Source organism: Gavialis gangeticus, unplaced genomic scaffold, assembly GCF_001723915.1.
Source record: "Gavialis gangeticus isolate Ggan-Ray unplaced genomic scaffold, GavGan_comp1, whole genome shotgun sequence".
Taxonomy (NCBI): Eukaryota; Metazoa; Chordata; order Crocodylia; family Gavialidae; genus Gavialis; species Gavialis gangeticus.
This window is the reverse complement of record NW_017728994.1, coordinates 34,520,658-34,540,317: the sequence shown is the minus strand read 5'-3', so window position 1 is coordinate 34,540,317 and position 19,660 is coordinate 34,520,658. Positions and strand designations below refer to the sequence as shown.

The window sequence follows — 19,660 nt, the reverse complement described above, 5'->3', positions numbered from 1 at the left end:
AACGTTTTGAGTTTTGAAGCTCAGTTTGCTTGCAGCTAAAGAGAAACTAAGGAGAGGGAGGGGGAAGAGGAGGGAAGGACTATTCTGATATTGACTGTGTAGCGGGCCAGTGACTGTGATCCTTCCCTGAGGTCCTTTCCAATCCCAGTGCTCTGGGGGTGGGACAGCAAAATAGCATAAAAAGCATTGTTTGACCTGAGCTTTCTCTGTACCTTCACACTTACAGGTGACACAAGTTTTGCTCTGAACAGTTTGAGGTGCAGTTTCCCAGAAACCCCTGATCCTATCTCCTTGAAAGCTGGCAAGTTTTGAGGCCTCCCTGCAGTTTTCAGCCTGTTGTGCCTTAACACACACACAAAGTCACATGTCACAAGTTTTGCTTGTCAGCAGCTTGAGGTGCAGTTTCCCAGAAACCCCTGATCCTATCTCCTTGAAAGCTGGCAAGTTTTGAGGCCTCCCTGCAGTTTTCAGCCTGTTGTGCCTTAACACACACACGACATGAGTTTTGCTTTCAAGACTTTGAGGTACAGTTTCCCAGAAACCCCTACACCTATCTGCTTGAAACTTGGCAGACTTCATGGCTTCAGAAGGGGCTACCAGCTGTGCAAGTTTAATCTGAATCAGGCAAGAAATTACAAAGTTATAGGCAGTTTTGTGCTTCCCCATTATAGCCTATGGGCGAAACGTTGAAACAGCGTCGAAACAGCGAAACAGTTTTGACGAAATGAAATGGAGCAGTGCTTTTGAAATGAAATGAAACTAGAAATGAAACACCATCCTGGCAAAAAGGCAAAATGGAAGTCGAAACGAAACGTTGCTATTTTGCACAACCCTGCTTTTATACCCCAAATTTGTTATGTGCGAGGTAAATTAATTCTTATACATTTGGTGTGGTGGAAGCCCACAGTCAACTGCTTTGTGCGGTATGTTGTGAGAGTGATGCGCACCAAAATAGAGTCTCCTGTGTGGATCTGTGCTTTTTGCTCGTTGTCTGCAACACGTGTTTCTGTAGTTGCCATTCCCATTATGCTAGTGCCCTGTGCTTGTGTGTACTGTCTGCTGTTGGTGAGTACAAAAATTGTCTTGTAAAAGTGCTAGAAATTGGTCTGGAGGTTGGTACAATCGAGGTCTTGGAACATATCCCCATTTGTTATATTGTAAAGTGGGTTCTCTTCATGCAAATTCAAGTTATGCACCATTTTCCAGGAACTCATGTACAGCGTAAAGTGAGGGAAACCTGTAGTAGGTGAAGTTTTGTTTTCTTTGTGATGTTGCTGCTAGTCCTGATTTTCTTCAGCTTTGCTAGTTGTCCAGTGGCGATGGCTATTCTTGTTGTTACTTCCTTTTCTGATGTAGCATCTCTGTGATGGTTGCTCAAAGGTATTTAAAGTGTGTTATTTTTTCTAGCTTCTCATCACCAATTTTTACTGATGCATCATCATTGCTACTGGCTAATGTTATTATTACTTTGTTCTTCTCCACACTAATTTACATTCCATATCTCTGTGTAGTCTTACGGAGCCTTTCTGTTATTTCCTTCAGCTCTTCTGCATTTCAAGATACTAGATCAATGTAATGAGCAAAACGAAGGTTGTTAACTTCTTGTCCTCCAACTGACACTGTTCCAGTGAAGTTCTGTAAGGCAGGATTTCTGAACCTGTGGGTCACAACCCAAAAGTGAATCACAAAAATATATGAAAGGATCAGAAACACACTTTAAAAATGGATCAACAAATTTTAAAAATGGATTCTCCTTTAAAGGAGAAAAAGGAGGGAAACCATGGGTTTCCCATAGCAGGCTGGCAGAGTTCCAGCCTGCAAGGGGCTGCTTGGGGCTGAGGGAAGTGGGAGGAGGACGATCAGGCAGGGGGTGCCACTTGCATGTGCGCGCACACACACATGCACATAGCAGCCTGGCAGTGTGGAGAGCAGCTCCTGCAGCTTCCCGCAGGTAAGTCTATGGGGTGGAGGCAGGGAAAGGGCATAGACGATGCATCAGGGGGACAGGGAGGGCACAGAACACATGTTGGGGTGGTGAGTGGGGGCATGTGCCCCACCAGATTTGTGCACCCAAATCTGAGTCAATCTTAAGGGTAAAATGGTGATTTTTACAAAAGTAAATGTATTAATGGATTTTCAGGGACTTGAGCAGGGATCACACTTAGGTTCCTAAGTCCACTTAGGCTTTCAATAAGTGGAATAGAATCTGGCCCTCAGTGGTATTTGTTTATGGATCTGAATTTTCCAAGCAGCCCCTACCTTTGTAATAGGCTGAATCAAACCTCCGTGACCACAACTTCAGAGGTTCCAAATTGAAATCCAGGAATTTTTACATTTAGAATATTTCTGAGGCTGCAGGGAACACAGGTCTTAGTATGTAAAGGGTATGTCTGCATGAGATGCAGCAGCTTACTGTGGAGTAAATGGCTCTACTCATGAGTAATTTTTCTACATGCAAATAGCATACTTACTCGTGACTAGTAACTGCATGGTAGTGCATGTGTAGACACTGATCAGGAGCAAATTTGCTCCTGGACATCCCTGCCACTAGGGTGCCAACATCAGGCTAGCCCCAGAGCCCTGCGGCTGGGAGCCTCTCTTGCCCCAGGGCTGGGCTGGTCCTATGCCTGGCCTAGCACCAGGCCCTTAAGAGCCACTGTGGTCCCTGCTGGCCAGTGCGTCCCCCAGGACAGTCCAGAGGCCAGCTGCAGCAGCCTGCCTGCACCCCGACACCACTCCCTGGCACCACAGTACCATACAGCTGCCAGGCCACACCCTCCAGCTCCACAGGGTGCGGCAGGTACCTACCAGAGGTGTCAGCACCCAGGGCCACCTGCAGCCAGTTTCTGGCCACTGGGTCCAGCTCCAGCTGGTCTCAGGCTACCTGCAGCACCCTGCCTGGACCCTGGAGCAATTGCCTGGCACTGCCTCACTGCACAACTGCCAGTCCCATGCCATGCCCCTGCACTAGGCACTGCAGGTAGCTGCCCAGGCCCGGCAGCTCCGGGACTGCTGTGCGGAGGGCCAGCAAGCCGTTGAGGGAGACACACTGGTGTTCTTCCCAACACCACATGCTGTCTCCTGGGGCCCCAGGTGGTCCAAGGAAGAGACTGTGGACCTGATTGTGCTTTGGGGCAAGGCTGAGGTCCTTACACAGTTTGTGTGGGGCAGGCACTCTAATGCTCACATTTACAAGGGGGTGTCAGGCTGCATGCGGAAGTGTGGGCATAACCAGTAGGCACACCAGTGTCACATAAAGGTCAAGGACTTGCAGGCACGGTGGGTCACAGTCACTGACCACCACCGCCTGTCAGGGGCTACCCACAAGTCCATACCCTTTGTGCAACAACTGATTGATATCCTCATGCCCCAAGACTCTTGCCAGAAGCTGTGACATCTATTCAAGCACAGGCAGCCTACCCAAGCCTCTGCTGTGGCCTGGCTTCCACAGTGATATGACAGGGGAAGGCCCCTCAGCCTACCAAGAGCCCATCCCACTGAGCTCCCCACCCATAGCGACCAGCAGCTCTGGGAGCCCTGGCCAGTGCCTGGTCCACCAGCTCCATGGGATCAGCCTTGCCCATGAGGCCAGGCCATCCATGGCACTGCCAGCCACCTGCAACTCCAGCTCCTCCATGGAGGGGACCCCTGCCTGGGCATCCGGATACTGCCCCCCTGCACCCCAGGACACCACTGGGAGCCTCACGCCCTTACCGCCAGAGACCACTGACCTGGGCATGACAACCCTGTCCACATGGTAAGCCCCACGCTGTGGGGAGGGCCTTCCCTACCCTGGCCATTGCCCCACCTTCCCATCCAGCCAAGCTGTGCCCTCCCCTGGCCCTGGGCACCCCCTGCCCCGCAACATTCAGGGAGGTGGGAGACCATGCAAAACTTTATTGAGCAGCCTGTGCCTCCACTGCTAGGTAGACATGGGCCTCTCACATGCTGAGGAACATGTCAATGTAGGTGGCAATGTCCCCCTTGGCTGTGGGGGGTAGGGCAAGGTAGTGGAGCCACAGGTAGCCCTCCAGGTGGTGGCAGAAGTTGCAGGGCAGGACAGACAGTGCACGGCTCCTGGTACAGAGCATCTTATCTCAGAAATATCTCAAACTCTCACAAACAGCCTCTTTCTTCTGGCTCTGCAGGTCCTGCGGTTGCATGTAGGAGAGAGGCATCTTTGGGCAGGTGGGATGGTGGCTCAGGGTCACTGCCAGCCTCAGGTGGGGCCCTGTGGATGCGGTGGCTCAGGCAGCAGAGAACCTAGGACCCCTCCCTCCTGCTGGATTGCCTGGTCATAGCGTCCGAGGAGCACCTGGTGGACTTGTGGGTTTTGCTGGGAGAGGATGTTACCTGGCAGGATGCTTGGTGGGTGGAGGCTGTCACCCACAAGAAGGCATGGGACTGGTAGCAGGACCTGGCAGATCAGGAGTTCTGAGAGAGGTTTCTGGCCCTGGAGGAGCAGGCTGTCCTAGTGGCCAGGGTGGAGGCCACGGAGGAGGACCACCAGGTGCTGGACACAGTCCTGGTCCTGGTGGATGCCTTTGTGCTGCCTGCTGCCCAGCCCCCGGCTGGAGCCCCACCTGCTCCTTGGCAGCCACCCACTACCAAGCAGCAGGCTCCCCCGTGCCCGCCCCCCATGGGCCTGGTCCTGGGGTGGGCCTCCAGTGCTGCCTCCACCAGCCAGGAGCCCCTGCCCTGGCTCTATAAGGTTCCCTGCCACCCAGCCCCTCGGCCTGAACCCAGCCCTATCACTCGCCCCAGCTTCATGTGGCTGTGGAGCAGGAGCAGGACCAACACCATGCATGGGCTCTGCTGCCCTGGTCATTGGCTGCAGGAGGCAGATCCAGCCACATGAGGTGAGCAGCGCCCACCACCACCCCTGGGTGAGCCCCCTGCCTGCCAGCTTTGCTGAGGCATGCACACCTGTGGGGCAGCAGCCAGAGGCCAGGGTGCTGGGCACCTGCATGGAGATCCCATGGCCTCCCAACCTGGGAGGGCACACACACACCACTTGTAAATAGTTAGCATGGGGAAGAGGATGTTTTATTGGTGGCGGGTGGGATGAGTGGTGGAAGGGCTCTGTGTGGAGGGAAGGGCAGGGTTCTGGGGATTAAAGGGGGACAGGCTCTGTTTTGGGGGAGGGAGAAGGGAGGAGGGGGACAGGCTGTGTTCTTGGAGAGGAAGAGGAGAGTGGGGGATCTGTTTCTGTGGAGTGGAATAAAGTGCTTTTCTGAGAGCTGTCTGCAGTAAGTATGGTGCTGGGGGTACACAGTGGGGCAGGGGTTTGTGGGCGGCCATCCAGGCAAGCTACAGTGGAGAGTGCAGTGAAGCCAGCCAGTTGGGCCCAGCATGCAGGGGAGCTGCCAGGGCTCAAACTGTCTTGGGAGAAATGGTGGTAGCCATGGTAGGACAGCAGCATGGTGAGCAAAAGTCCAGGGCCTGGGATGCTGCTGCCAGGGCCGGGGAGATAGAGCAGCCATGGCAAGGCAGGCAGAGGTGGTAGCAACAGATCTACTACATGCTGCCATTGGGCTCTGCATGCTGATCCCAGCCAGAAAAGCAGCTGGCCAGGGAGCAGTGCGCGCGGCTGCCTTTTGCAGATGGCTGCCAACCGCAGGCAGCTGCGGCCAGAGCCTCCTGCTCCCTTTAGTGGCAACAGGGGCCTGGTGTAGGGCCACAGGGAGCAGAAGCAGCAAATTTTCTACAGCATCCTTGCACGAGCAGACATGTGCCTGGGAGATTTTACTCTTGAGTAGTTTACTCCTGGATTATTTTAACACAGTGATGTGCCCACAGAGTACAATCTGGGGTAAATTATTTCACGGTAACCATGTTGTGTGTTTACACTCCATATGTCTATTGCCAGGGATTTAGGAAATGTTTAAGAGCTGTCAGAGCTAATGAACTGCTGGCTTTCATATGACAGGAGATCCTTCCCTAAAAACCTAGCATTGTAGTCCCCTCCCCTCAACATTCCTCAAAAGCCTTCTCCATCCCCAGAAAGCAACTCTGAAAGTACCACCATTGTCTTCTACATGTGCTGAGCCTTTAACTCCAAAGGAAATATGTCCAGTTTACAAATGGACCTTCTGGCTTGAGTTTCCTTACACGGCTGTTACTCTTTTTACAGACGGTTAAACTCAGGCACAGAGAAATGATTAAGTTCTCCAAGTTTTGCAGTCAAGCCAAGAGCACAATCCAGGAGTCTTGGTTCTTAGGGCCATGTCCCACCCACCACAGTCTAAGAAGTAAGAATAAAATCTAACCACCTTGGCTCTCAGAATATTATTCAAAAAGTAAGACTGTACTCATAGAATCAGGAATGAAATCTAAACACCTTGTGTATGATTGGTGTCCTAGCTGCTAGGTTATATTCCCTTCTTAGGGGCAGATCAGAAACCCACTTCTTAGCTCCAAGACCCACCTTTGACCATCAGGTTCTCTGCACTCGAAGGGAGCTGGTCCATTTAAACAGAATTTCTCCTGCTTTGATGGGTAAAAATATTTTGGAGGCATGAAAGACTTGTTGGGGTAGAGGGGGAAGTCATTTGCTCCAAAATCTGGACATTATTTGCTTAAAGACAGAAAGGTTTTCAACAGCTGTTTTTCCTTTTCTACAGCCTTATTGGGAAATGATTTACCCTAAGCTCCATCACAGAGGTATCAATCTCACCTTGTGCCGCAGCCTGGATCCAGACTGTGAGACTCTTTGTGGGGACAGGGTACCCTGGTCCAGGGTATGCGGTAGTGGCAGCTTGGGGCATGTGGCAGTGGTGGTGACGAAGCTGCTGTAGGACTACCAGGGCCATAGCTTGATTTCCTGTCACCAGTCACCATGTCTACCAGGGCTCAAGCCCCTAGATTCTGTGGCAAACCACTTCCCTGGCCATGCCCACCAAACTTCTGATTGTCCAGTGGGCTGGATGGAGCAGCTCAGCTCCGTAGGCTGAATCCAGCCTACAGGCTCTATGTTTGACACCCTGCTCTTGCAGACTCTTTTGCTTTCAATTGGCCCTGTATCATTACTTCCATTAGAATTATATTTGACATTTTTCATAGTCTTGAAGTGATATTATAGCCATAATAGTCCAAGAAATATGTGAAAAGCAAGAGTTTTTGGGGGGTGATATCTTTTATTGGACCAACTTCATGGTTGGGATAGATTTAGACAAGTTTTCGGGTATCACAGTATCCTTCTTTAGGACTTATTCAACCTTCCTGTGTTTACACTGAGAGCCTTACTAGACCACACAAGTGGAAATCAAATACTTTATTTACTAAGGAGTTGTTCATGTGCTTTTAGAGAAGAAATGATTTCATAACCTGTAACACATAATTTCACACCTCACAGTGAATCCTTATGCATAGGCTTGGATTATGTGGCATGTAATCCCTTAAGGTTTAATTATTACTGTCATAGTTACAAGGCTAGCTGCCCCTCTGACCTTGTGAGTCTTCTTTTTCTCATGTTGAGTTTCTAATCTTTTTTTCCAAAGGCCTATTTTGTGAACTTTGCTACAAGGGATCTGAGCCAGAGTATCATAACTAAATGATTTTTGCCTTGTCTCTGAAGTGTTTGCAGGGAATAGTTAATCAGGATACATTGTCTTCTCAACCTTTTCGGTGTGTTTTCTGTCAAATTCAGGAAATGCTTACACCAAACAAAATGACCTGTACAGATACAGTGTTCATAAGTTATAGACCTTTCTGCATCCATTGCAATTGCATGCATTAGGTTGGTGCCAAGTAATTTAAAGTGTCAAAGTTTCCCATGAAACAGAAATTCAGGACAGATCCCTGGAGAACCCCACTTAATACCTCTTTCCAACTAGACTTTGATGACTACTCATTGGGCACATGTGCATGAGACACTACATCTCCCTAACAGCGAGCTATGGCTACTGCACAGTAGAGTTGAAAACGACTCTGCGCCACTGGGACTATGCAGAAACAGTGGTTACTGCGCAGTAATTTAGTACTTAATCAGTAACAGCTGTGCAGTCGAGAGTACATGTAGACACGTCCATTGAGTATAATGATCCTATCAGATACATATGCAGCTTAGAGTACTTTCATATAGTTTGTATTTCCTTAGCTTGTTAATGGGAATACCATGGGGGACAGTATCAAAAGCCTTGCTAAAGTTAAGGTTTGTCACATCCACTGCTCTCCTTCCCAGCCCCAGAGCCTGTCATTTTATCACAGAAGGAAATCAGGTTGGTCAGGCATGACTTCTCTTGGTGAATCCATTCCGGCTGTTCCTGATCACCTTGTTCTCCTTTAAGTGCTTCACAGTAGATTCCTTAAGGACTTGCACCATGATCTTTCCAGGTATTGAGGTCAGATTGACTGGTCTGTAATTCTCCAGATCCTCCTTCTTCCCTTTTTTAAAGATGGGCACTGTATGTACCCTTTCCCAATCATCTAGGACCTCACCTAACCTCCAAAAATTCTGAGAGAGGATAGCTAACGGCTCAGAAATTACGTTAGCCAGTTCTGAATCCTTCTGTACCTTAGCATACATCCCATCCTGCCCTGCTGACTTGAAAGCTTCTAGGTCAGGAGTAGGCAACGTTTTTTGGCCAGAGTGCTGAAAAAACCACAATGTCTATCTTGGAAGGTGCCAGAGTGATGACATGCTGGAGTCCAGAGCAGCTGTTTGCAGCCTCCTGGCTGCAGCCGGCCCACGGAGCCTGGTCTTCTTGCAGCAGGACTTGCAGCCTCCCAGCTGCCTGCTGGGAGCAGCCTGGGCTCCATGGCTGACAGCAGCTGGTTAGAGCCTGGGCTGGTAGTGGTGTGCCAAGCAAAATGGCCTTGGGTGCCATGCTTGGCACGTGCTGGGGGTTGCTGACCCCTGTTCTAGTTTCTCTAAGTAATCCTTAACCTGTTTGCTACTATCCTAAAGCTGTTTGTCTCCTTCCCTATCTTGGCTGCCAACTGCCCTCTTCATCTGGTAGCTGCCTCTGTTTGTGAAGACAGTAAATATTGCAGGCTTCTCTGAATCATCCATGGCTAGATTGGTTTCTGCATTCTGTAAGGTATCTATGGTTTCTCTGGTCTTCCTTTTACTTTTGACATACTTATAACATCCCTTTTTATTGCCTTTTATGTTCTTTGCCAGCTGTTTCTCAAATTGTGCCTTGGTCTTCCTAATTTTCTCTTCATTTTCTCTCTTTCTTTCTTCATCCCATGCAATACTCTTCTTCCCTAGCACTATGATCAAGGTTCCACTTTTTGCATGAGTTTCTTTTTGACTTTCAGCTCATTGAAACAGCAGCGGTCTAGCCAGGCTGATCTCCTGTTACACTTCCCATTCATCCGTTGTATCAGGAGAGCTTGCTCCTACACCCTTAAAAGGGCCTGCTTAAAATGCAGCCAACTCTTCTGGAATCCTTGGCTATTTGATTCTTCTGCGGGATCTTACAAGGACAATAGCTGTTTAACGACTTCATTTATAGTTACTGACTTTATTTTTTTGGGAAAAAACGGTGCTCTGACCATGGGGTAGGCATTACCCAGATCCCTCTCCAGCTTGACCCACTGTACCTTGCATTTAATAGTCATTAGATAAATGGAGTAACAGTACTAAGAAATTTTCTATACCACTGCATGCAAGAGCTCAGATTAGAATCCAGGGACTCCTCCTATCCAGAAGAGCATTTATCTCCCTGAGGCCACACACCTTCAACCTTCCGCTTTTTCTCTTGACTCCATATATCTCCCTCTTTTGGCTGCCCAGAGAAGGTAGAAAAAGGACTGGGATATTAATCTAAGGTTTGATAGTTAAAATATTTCACTAGGAAGTGGAATATGCAAGAGCGAGCCCCTTCTGGATGAGGCAGGGATGACTAGAAACGGGATCTCCTGCTTCCTAAATTATTAGGGGGCTCCCAGATGTTCCTTAATGGTACAATGAAATGTAAACCCCAATCCCAATAATTGCACCTTCTGTCATTCCATACCTGTATGCTGGGGATATCTAAAACCCAGCTGTTTATACATTTTTAAAGGATCTGCACAGGGACCTCTGAGAGAGAAGAGTTGCTACCTGTAGGAAAACTGGGTGTGCAGGTAGGTTGCACATGCCATTTTGAAAGGTCCCATTGCAGAAGGATATTGGGATCAGATAGCCTCTCCCAAGTACCAGCATGCCTATCTTCTGGAGATACCTAAATTCCATCTGCACACACAGTTTTCAATGGTTTCAGTAGACTGGGATCCCAGGATCAGGGATAGGTTCCATGATCTAAGGGTCCCTGTACACCATGGCTGTGAGAAAACCACATGTGCACCTGGGCTGTACATAGTTTTGAAAGGTCCTGGTGGACAGGAACCCTGGAAACAGGGAACTTCTCTCCAGTACTGGGGTATCAGTTCTTATGTGCTTTGCCTTGTGGAGGCTGTGGAGCAAAGCAGGAAAGGCTGCTGGGTTCAGGGTTGGCTAATTTTTGGTAGGTCTGCTCCCTAGCCCTGCCTATGCTTTGCAACCCATTCCCTCGGTAGCCGATTTTCCTGGTATGGATGCCAACCCCTGTCCCTTACAAGCAGCATCAGCACAGATGTACTATATGTTCAAATTATGGCACCATTCCATGAGCACAAGGAATATCTTTGTAGCTGGTTTGCCACTTTATGATGCCATAAATCAGCTGCAGGTATAGACCTGTTACTATTCATGGTCCAATTAACATGTTAATTGCACCTTAAATGTAATGTGTGCCAAGGTCCTCAGACGGAAACATGGGAGAGTCCTCCACCTAATTCTAACCCGCTTGTGACAGTGCTTGCCTGACTAACATTTCAGGATTTATTCAACCTTATGTGCAGTAAAACTAAGAAATACTGTCGCACAGCAAACCTGCCTGGCAAGAACACAGGGTTTTATTAAGCGTGTTCAACAGACATTTGCTGGCTTGTGTACCACAGGCTTCAATCACAATGTCAGGGCCGAATCACAATGTTAAGGGCCAAAAACTGCAGTTATGTGGCTGTGTACCTGCCTGTCAGGTAGGTGGATAAAGTGAAATAGGATGTAGCCCTTGGGGCCATTCATTAGAGAGCTTTTTTTGGAGGCCTGGAGGACTAGCTGATACGTGCTCCACTACCTGGGTTGCAGTTGTGTTAATGACTTCCAGAAAAGAAAAAAATATGCTGAGAATTTAAGTGAAATCACCTCTACAATGGACTCTTCAAAAACTATGGAAGGGTCACCAACCAGCTCATGGAAAATGGTGTGGAGCTTAAAGCAATGATCCTCATCCAGGCTATGCTGTGGATTGACCATGGCTAGAAATAGACATGGCCAAATGAAGCAGATAAGCTGTGCTTGGATATGTCCTAGCACACCTGAACCACTTCACTGGGTGAAACACGTGTTGTCCATCATCCCATCCATTGATGCTGCAGGACAATAGTCATGGGGGTCCTGGTCCTGTGTATTCTGGGAATTCCCATATAGGATCATGCCTCTCAAACCCTGGGAACATCTGCTCAGCTTTCCCAGCTTACTGAGATATGTCCTGGAGATCGTGTTTGGGTAAGCAGGGAAATCCTGACTTTCCCTACTTATGCAGATATGCCTTGGAGATTGCAGCAAACTGATCCTACACAGGAATTCTGAAGGGTGCACAGGATTGGGCCCCTCAAGCCCCCGTCACCTCTGGGGTGGCTAGAGAATGCAGAAAGCCCTGAGCTGCCCCAGCTAACTTGCCATAAAGCAAATAGACATCTGCTACAATAAAACAGCACAAAAAAAATATCACTACCTTCTGTTGCAGCCACAAATTTGGGTATTTGTGGCATGACAAAAGGTGAGGTCTGTTTGCTTTTGCTTTATGCCACTGTGACAGAGCAGTAAGCCTACCCTGTCATGAAACACCAAAAGAACAAAGGAAAAAGTGAAACTTACCACAGCAGCGAGCCCAGACTGGAGAAAAGCCGCGCTCAAGTTCCTGGATGGTAATTAAAGCAATCAGCTGTGAGAGCCAGCAAAGCAGATAATGGGATGCTGCAGCTGGGCACACAGCTGATCAGCGCAGGAATTTAAAAGAGCTGATTGAGCAGTCGGCTCTCCTCGGGTGATGGGAATAGCATGGAGGAAGGCACGTGGAACAGAGTGGTGGTAGCGGCACGTGACTGACCAAAGGGACTCAGGAGTGTATTCTGAAGAAGTACTTACCTATGGAGCCAGGAAGACAAGGTCATTCTACACCACCTGAGGACATCAGTATACCACCCACACACCAATGGTCTGGTTAAGAGATTTAATTGGATGTTGAAAGCCACGATTAGGAAAAGTATTCAAGGGAACACTAAGAGGTGGGAACTGTATTTCCCCCTCTTATATTTGTGATTTGGGAAGTACCGCAATTGTCCTTTGGCCATTCCCCATTCGAATTGATTTACGGGCATAAGTATCGGAGAATCCTTGACATTGTATGTGAGGGTTGGAAGGCAAATGAGCCCATGAGTGATAACAGTCCTCATCAAATTATAAAGCTATGAGAGTGACTAGAGCGGGTGAGACAGACAGCCCAAGGCAATTTAGAGAGAAGTCAATCTGGTCAGAAACAAAGGTATGATCAGGGCACTTAAAATAGAGAATTACAGGAAGGTGACTTAGCCCTGGTTATGTTACCGGATAATACCAGTAAACTAGTATCCAAATGGCAGGGTCCTTTTAGGATACATAGGAAAATAGGTCCCACAAATTATGAGGTAGTCCAGCCTGGGCAGTGGAAGACCAAACAGATCTATTATTTAAATCTGTTAAAAAAAAAGGGAGGAGCACAAAAATTATCTGATGTACCCCAGGGCTGTAGAAGAGGAATGGGTTCCAGAGAGCAAGGACCCCCATGCAGGGTATAACTCCATCCCTGTTATTGGGATTTAAGTACCCAAAGGAGGGAGGAAACAACTGGAACAACTGGTGAGAGAATTTAAAGACATATTTACCGAGGTGCCAAAGGAATTTGCCACCGGATTAGAACTAGTCTAGGTCAAGTGGTGAGAGAACATTGGAGGAGGCTACCCCAGGCCTTATATGTCCCTGTGCAAAAGGAATTAGAACAAATGGTAGCCTGGGGCATTATAGAGGAATCACAGAGCCCATGGAGAGGCCCCCTTGTTATAGTGCCAAAACCAGATGGGGCCATTCAACTTTGTGTCGATTTTAGGAAAGTGAACACAATCTCCTTGTTCGATACATTCCCAATGCCAAACATCAAAGAACTGTTAGAAAGAATAGGGAAAGCCAAGTTTGTCTCAACTCTAGATTTAACAAAGGGCTACTGGCAAATTCCCATGGCCCCAGAAGACAAAGTAAAAATGGCATTCAGAACTTCTTGGGGCCTATACCAGTTCACACGCATGCCTTTTGGTCTACACGGGGCAGCTGCCTCGTTCCAATGGCTAATGAACAAGATAATGCTAGCTCACCAAGAATATACCGCAGTGTATTTTGATGATACAGTAATTTTTTCAGGGACATGGGAGCAACATATCCACCATGTGAAACAGATATTGGAAGAACTAAGACAAAATGCGCTAATAGCCAGTCTGAAAAATGTGCCCTAGGGCAGACTGAGACCAAATATCTGGGCTTTAAGGTGGGATGCAGCAAAATCTCTTCACTTGCCGATAAAGTAGAGGCCTTCTAGTCTTATTGACAACCACAGACAAAGAAACAGCTAGAGGGCTTTCTGGTATTAGAAAATTATTATTGGAAATTTATACCGTGGTTCTCAGAATTGATGGGTCCATTGACAGGCCTGTTGCGAGGTAGAAAAGGAAGACAGGTGGAATGAATGCCAGAAACCCAGGCAGCATTCATGAAAATGAAGTCAGCATTATGCCATGCTCCTGTGTTGCATACCCCTGATTTTAAACAAACATTTTGATTACACATAGACACCTTGGCCATTGCCTTAGGGGCTGTTTTAACCCAGTGAGTAGAAGGGGAAGAGTGGCCGATCACATTTGTGAGCAGGAAGTTATCAAGGGCTGAGACTCAGTATTCAACAGTAGAGAGAGAATGCTTAGCTATAAAATAGGGAATTGAGTTGTTTCATTACTGTTTATATGGGAAAAGGTTTACTTTGATCATGGACTATGAACCACTTCACTGGCTACCAACATTTAAAACAGAGAATTCCAGACCTGTGCAATGGGCTTTGACCCAAGTTTAAACCCTTTAGTTTCTCTATAGACCACCAATCTAGATGACTAAACATTGCAGCTGACTTCCTGTCAAGGGTGCAAACTGACAGATAACTGGAGATGACCAACATGGAGAAGGCCAATGACGGTGACAGTAAAGATGAAGTTATGACTCCATAAGATGGGTTTTCACTAGGGCAGGAGGTGTGTGACAGGGCAGTAAGCCTACTCTATCACGAAGCACCAAAAGAACAAAGGAGAAAGCTAAACTTACTACGGCGGTGAGCCCAGATGGTAGAAAAACTGTGCTCAAGTTCCTGGATGGTAATTAAAGCAATCAGCTGTGACAGCTGGCAAAGCAGCGAATGGGACACTGCAGCCAGGCACACAGCTGATCAGTGCAAGAATTTAAAAGAGAGTTGACTGAGCAGTCAGCTCTCCTCAGGGGAAGGGAATGGCATGTAGGAAGGCACTTGGGAGCACAGAGCGATGGTAGCGGCGTGTGACCAACCAAAGGGACTCAGGAGTGTATTCTGAAGAAGTACTTACCCATGGAGCCAGGAAGACTAGGTCATTGGAGCATCCAAACTGGTGAGTCCGATCCAGTGGGGGCGGGACTCCATTCCGGAGACCTGAAGGAGGGAAAAGAAGAGACCGAGCACGAACATGAGTTTGGGGCATTGGCCCAATATAATTCCACCCTAAAGAATAAGGGTAGGGACAAGCTGTATGACAGTCTAGTTGGGACCCATATGGGGAAGAATGGGGCAAGTGACCGAGAACAAGAAACCGGCTGCCTAGAGGTCAGTCAAGGCAACCAAGAGACTGAGACTCCCGCAGTGGGGACCTAATGAGATTAATGTGGAAACGCTTGGTGTGGTAAGGACAGGGTATGGGGGTGGTAGAGCCCTATGAAGAGGAGCCAGCCTTCTAAATTGCAGACTCAACATCAACTTTCTATAGCAGGATTGTGTCCATCTTTGGTTCCTTCCTGTTCTATCTCAGTCATGGCAGGCAAGTTTAAAGCAGACTACCTGGTTCAACGAGACAGGCTGCAATTTTACTTTGATGGCACAGCTAGTCTTCCACAGCTACCATAACCATTTTAATGGTGAGGAAAGGCAATATCTGCTTTCATACTACACAGCTATGAGCAAAATCACTTCAAGCTTCAGGTGTAGAGTTTACTTCTCTGTAAAATGAAGAACATAATTCCATGCAAAGAATTGCCAGTGCCTTCTCTTGCTCCGCTTAGGAAAAAAACAGCTGCTATCTTCAGCCAAATCATTCATTCTTCTGACTTGTGAAGTTGACCTGGTAGCCATTCATAGCTCTTGATCAACCTTTTTTAAATCCATAGATCTCAAAATGCTTAGAAAATATGAGCAAGCATGAGTTGCACCATTTTACAGACAACAGATCAGACCCACACCTGGTATAAATGGATGTCCATGCTACTAGGGCTGTTTATTAGGCCTGTGCAAAGCGGTTAGTATTCACTTTGGATTCAAATTCAGCCAGTTCAGGGGACAGTGATTCGATTCAGTAATTCGAATCACTGTCCAGAATCAATTCAGCCAAATTTGCTTCAGAGATTCAGCCACTGCTGGACTGGCCAAATCTCTGAATTGGACAGACTTCATCCCCCACCCACTCTCCCATCCCCATCAATGGCTGCCCTGCCCAGCCCCAGCTCCCAGCTCTTTAAAAAAAAAGCCCCGGTATCACTGGCTGCTGCCAGGCAGGGGGCCAATCCCCACTGCCCCACGCTGTGGTGGGGGGGGCTCTGTCATGAACCCCCATCCTGAACCACTCTCCCAGCCCCAGCTCCTGGCTCTTTAAAAAAACCCCAAAAAACAAACCCACTCACCAGCTGCTTCCTGGTGGAAGGGTGAACCCCACTGCCCCATGCTGCACCATGTTGGTTGGGGAAGGCTTTGCCAAGAGCCCCTGGCACCTACCCACTCTCCCAGCCCCCCGCCCCATGGCTGCCCTGCCTGCCCCATCTCCCTGCAGCAATGAGTGGGGACTGCCTGAATCTCCAAAGCTCTCTGAATCTTTTTCAGAGTGATCCAGAGAGCTTCAAATTGAGTTGGACCTTTTTATTGGTCTCCTGATTCGATTCGGATTTGGAGATTCAGCCGCCAAATTGGGCCAGATCTCCAAACTGAATCAGCACCTGAAACTTCGCACAGCCCTACTGGTTACAGCAGCTGAGGTTCTAAACAGCCATAACATCTAGGTCTGAATTAAAGGGACTGAGGTCTAATGGAAAATGGTCAGATCCAAGCTCTCTTACATACTTCCTTTGTAACCTCAAGCAAGTCACAATGTTTTAACTGCTGGAAGTACCCTTTGACAAGTGGAATCAGAACTTTTGGCAGAGGTGGTATCTTTTATTAGACCAACCAGATAGTTGCAAGAAAATGTCTTTTTTGCATGCTTTTGGGCACACATCATTCCTCAGGCATAGGAGAATGCAAAGATTGTAAAAGAAGGAAACAAAATTCAACACCTTGAAACCTGAAATCTGACATCCCTGCTCCAGCCTTTGTTTCAAGCCGAATCTACGTGCTCAAAGAGCAGCCTCAACATGAGAGAAATTGCTTGCCCAGGAGAGCCTTCCATCACCCATCTTCCTGTGAAATATGAAACATCACAACAAGAAAGAAGCATAATTCAACATCCTGCTTATCATCAGACAACTGTGAGGTAAACAGACTGCTCCAACTTTTATCTGAGCCAAATTTGCATAAAATGAACTTTTCCAATGAGGAGATCTTACACCACCTTTCAGCTCTCCTGAAAAATACATATTTTCATTTCCATCTGGGAGAAATTTTACAATCTTTGCACTCTCCTATGCCTGAAGAAGGGTGCATGTGCCTGAAAGCTTGCAAATAAAGACATTTTTTTGCAACTATCTAGTTGGTCTAATAAAAGATATCACCTTTACCAAGAGTTCTGATTGCATTTGCCTGAGTTCTGATTGCTTTTGCCTGTAAACCAACATGGCTACAACCCGTATCTCTGTCAAGTGGGTGGGATATTTGTCTGTCTCCAAATGACTGGTGTGAAAACTTTACAAGCACAGAAGATATAAATCATTCACTGAAAGAGGCAACTGGGAAAAGAACTCAGGGTCTTCTGGCACTCAGTCCCATGTTCATTCTGATGGACAGCATGAACTCTTGTAGGATTTGCAAGAACAATTTATTCACTGGGAATGGCACATTCCACAAGTATTTAGAAAGGACTTCTGGCTGTTCACATTGACTCAGGTGACTACAGAATCAGTGCTGGAACCTGGCTGTTCCTACGATGACAGTGGCACTTACCATAGCTCAGAATGGGCATTTTTGCACATGTTCTGGGAGCAGGGGGAAGGGAGGCCACTTCAATTAGATCAGTTCTGACAGCTGCCCTAATTAAAGCACCTCAGTGTCTCATGTATCAGCATTCCTGCACTTCAAAATGAGCTTTAGTAAATGAGCTTTAGTTAAAGTGCTCCCACCGTCATTTTGAAGCATGGGGATGCTGATATACAAGACATGGAGGCTGGTCAGAGCATGCTAATTAGCACGCTCCAGCAGACTTGATTAATCAAGTCTGCTCTGATGTACGGTAATTACAGTATGTTGGAGCCTGGCTACAAGCACCCATAGTTGTTAAAACAATATGGTATTAATGTTTTGGTAATGGTTCCTAACTTGGTAAAAACACAAGTCAATTCCCATGAAATCTCTAAAGCAGGAATCTCCCATGAAAACTCTGCCAATGCCAGATTTCAGCTGTTTACCTCCAGTCTTTTTAGCACTCAAGTCTGTTAACCCCCCAAAATTTTTCATATCTGTAATTATTAGATATTAACTATTTTCCTTTCTTTTTTAACTGTTGAACCATTTTTGCTCACATTTTGTCAGAATAATTTGTTTTGTGACACAGGCCAGCTTTAGAAAATTCTAGTCCCAAAGACAAAACATTTGGACAATTAAATTAACTGAAAACAGTGGTGTCAAGTATAGAAAGATTTATTTATAACTGTATGCAATGCTTGATGTCTTCTTCCACTAAACATTCATTGATAGGTACCTACCAAATTCACAATTACATGATTTTTGTGTAAACCATGAATTTGGTAGGCCCCTATGAAAAAGCCCAATCCCTGCCAAAAAGCACAGAGACTGCAAAAAAGCAGAAAAATGGCCAACTAGTGTGAGGGGGGCGGGAGGAAGCTGCAAGGTGGGAAAAGGTGGGAAGTCCTGGTGTCCTGAAGCACGGTGGGGGGGCAGTAAGAGGGAGAGGGGGAGGAGATTTTCGTAGCAGAGCTCAGCGGCCCACCCCCACACCTCTGATTGGCAAAGGGGCCCTGGAAGTCTTGGCAGGACTTCTGGGGCCCCTCAGCCAGTCAGAGGTGGGGGGGAGCACTACGCTTTGCCATGGAAGTGGCAACCAGCGATGCACCCAGACTGTGAAATCCAGAGACAGCCACTTCAAATTAGATAGGTCCCAATTCATCTCACCCTAGGGCAGTTGTACATAACACATTTAATCCTTGTTAATTTAATGAGCTTTAAAAATTTTAACCTGGGTTATTTTGGTGCGTTGTGTCTGTGTTTTCACACCACAGTTTTTCAAATGAATTAAGCCCTGTGTGTAATTCCTCTCAGATTCAAGCAGCCGGAGCCAAATACCAATCTACACCCAGTAATGTGTTTCCTAATGAATTACAGCAGGAGACGCATGTTTGCTGGTAAACTTGCCTCCACAGTCCCTTCCCCCCACCCCCCGCCAGGAATCTCATGCTAAGCTGCCCCCACCCTTCATGCCAGGCCGCGGTGACCCCAAAACCCTGCCACTTGCACCTGCCTAGGCTCAGTCCAGTCTCCCAGTAGGAGACCCCGTGGTGATCCCAATACCAAGCCATGTGAATCATTCCCTCTCCTCCCTTTTCCTTCCCCCCATGTTACAAAGTAATGAAAATGTATATATGACATTTTTCTAAACTGTGTATATCATATCAGAAATATACAGGGGTAAGAGTAGTGCGTGCCTCCCTGGGTGGTTGGTGATTGTGGCTGATGATGGTGGTGAGGTGGACTGGTGTGGGTTTTTCATGTTTCGCATTGTGTTGCCAAAGCAGATGTGTACCATGAACTCTTATTAAAAATGAAGGGTGTACTAATATTATGGTGGGGGGGGCGAAGGGGTGGGTGGTGCCAAATCTGACAGCTGTTAGTTTTCTGGCTTTTAGGACTACATTTCTCTGCATTCCCAAGCTGCCTGGGCTTGGAACAGTTTCCATGGGGATGCCTCAAAGGGGGTGCTTCCCCCACTCCCCTTCCCTGCCCACATGACACCGTGAATACCTGCCACCTTGTCTGTTTGTTTAGCATGAAATACAGCTTGTGGAGGGGTGTTGTGCGATAGTGTTGAAATGGTGGGTTGTCAGCAGAGTGAAATATTGGGGTGGCATATTGACGCTCCCGCTGCCACCCCC

At 47.5% G+C, this 19,660-nt stretch overlaps 1 protein-coding gene across 3 annotated transcripts in view; it reads left to right on the top strand.

Annotated features, from left to right (window-relative positions):
• VSTM4 (V-set and transmembrane domain containing 4) overlaps nucleotides 1–19,660 on the top strand; it is a 133,100-nt gene that overhangs the window by 7,143 nt on the left and 106,297 nt on the right. The window contains exon 2 of one of the 3 annotated variants that reach the window (XM_019502563.1): nucleotides 14,210–14,314. In XM_019502563.1, coding sequence (XP_019358108.1) covers nucleotides 14,281–14,314 — 34 coding nt within the window. In that variant the 5' untranslated portion in view covers nucleotides 14,210–14,280. Of the gene's footprint in view, nucleotides 1–14,209; nucleotides 14,315–14,342; nucleotides 14,752–15,071; nucleotides 15,272–19,660 lie in introns of those variants that run through there. The other 2 variants (XM_019502562.1, XM_019502561.1) reach the window with 2 other exon arrangements.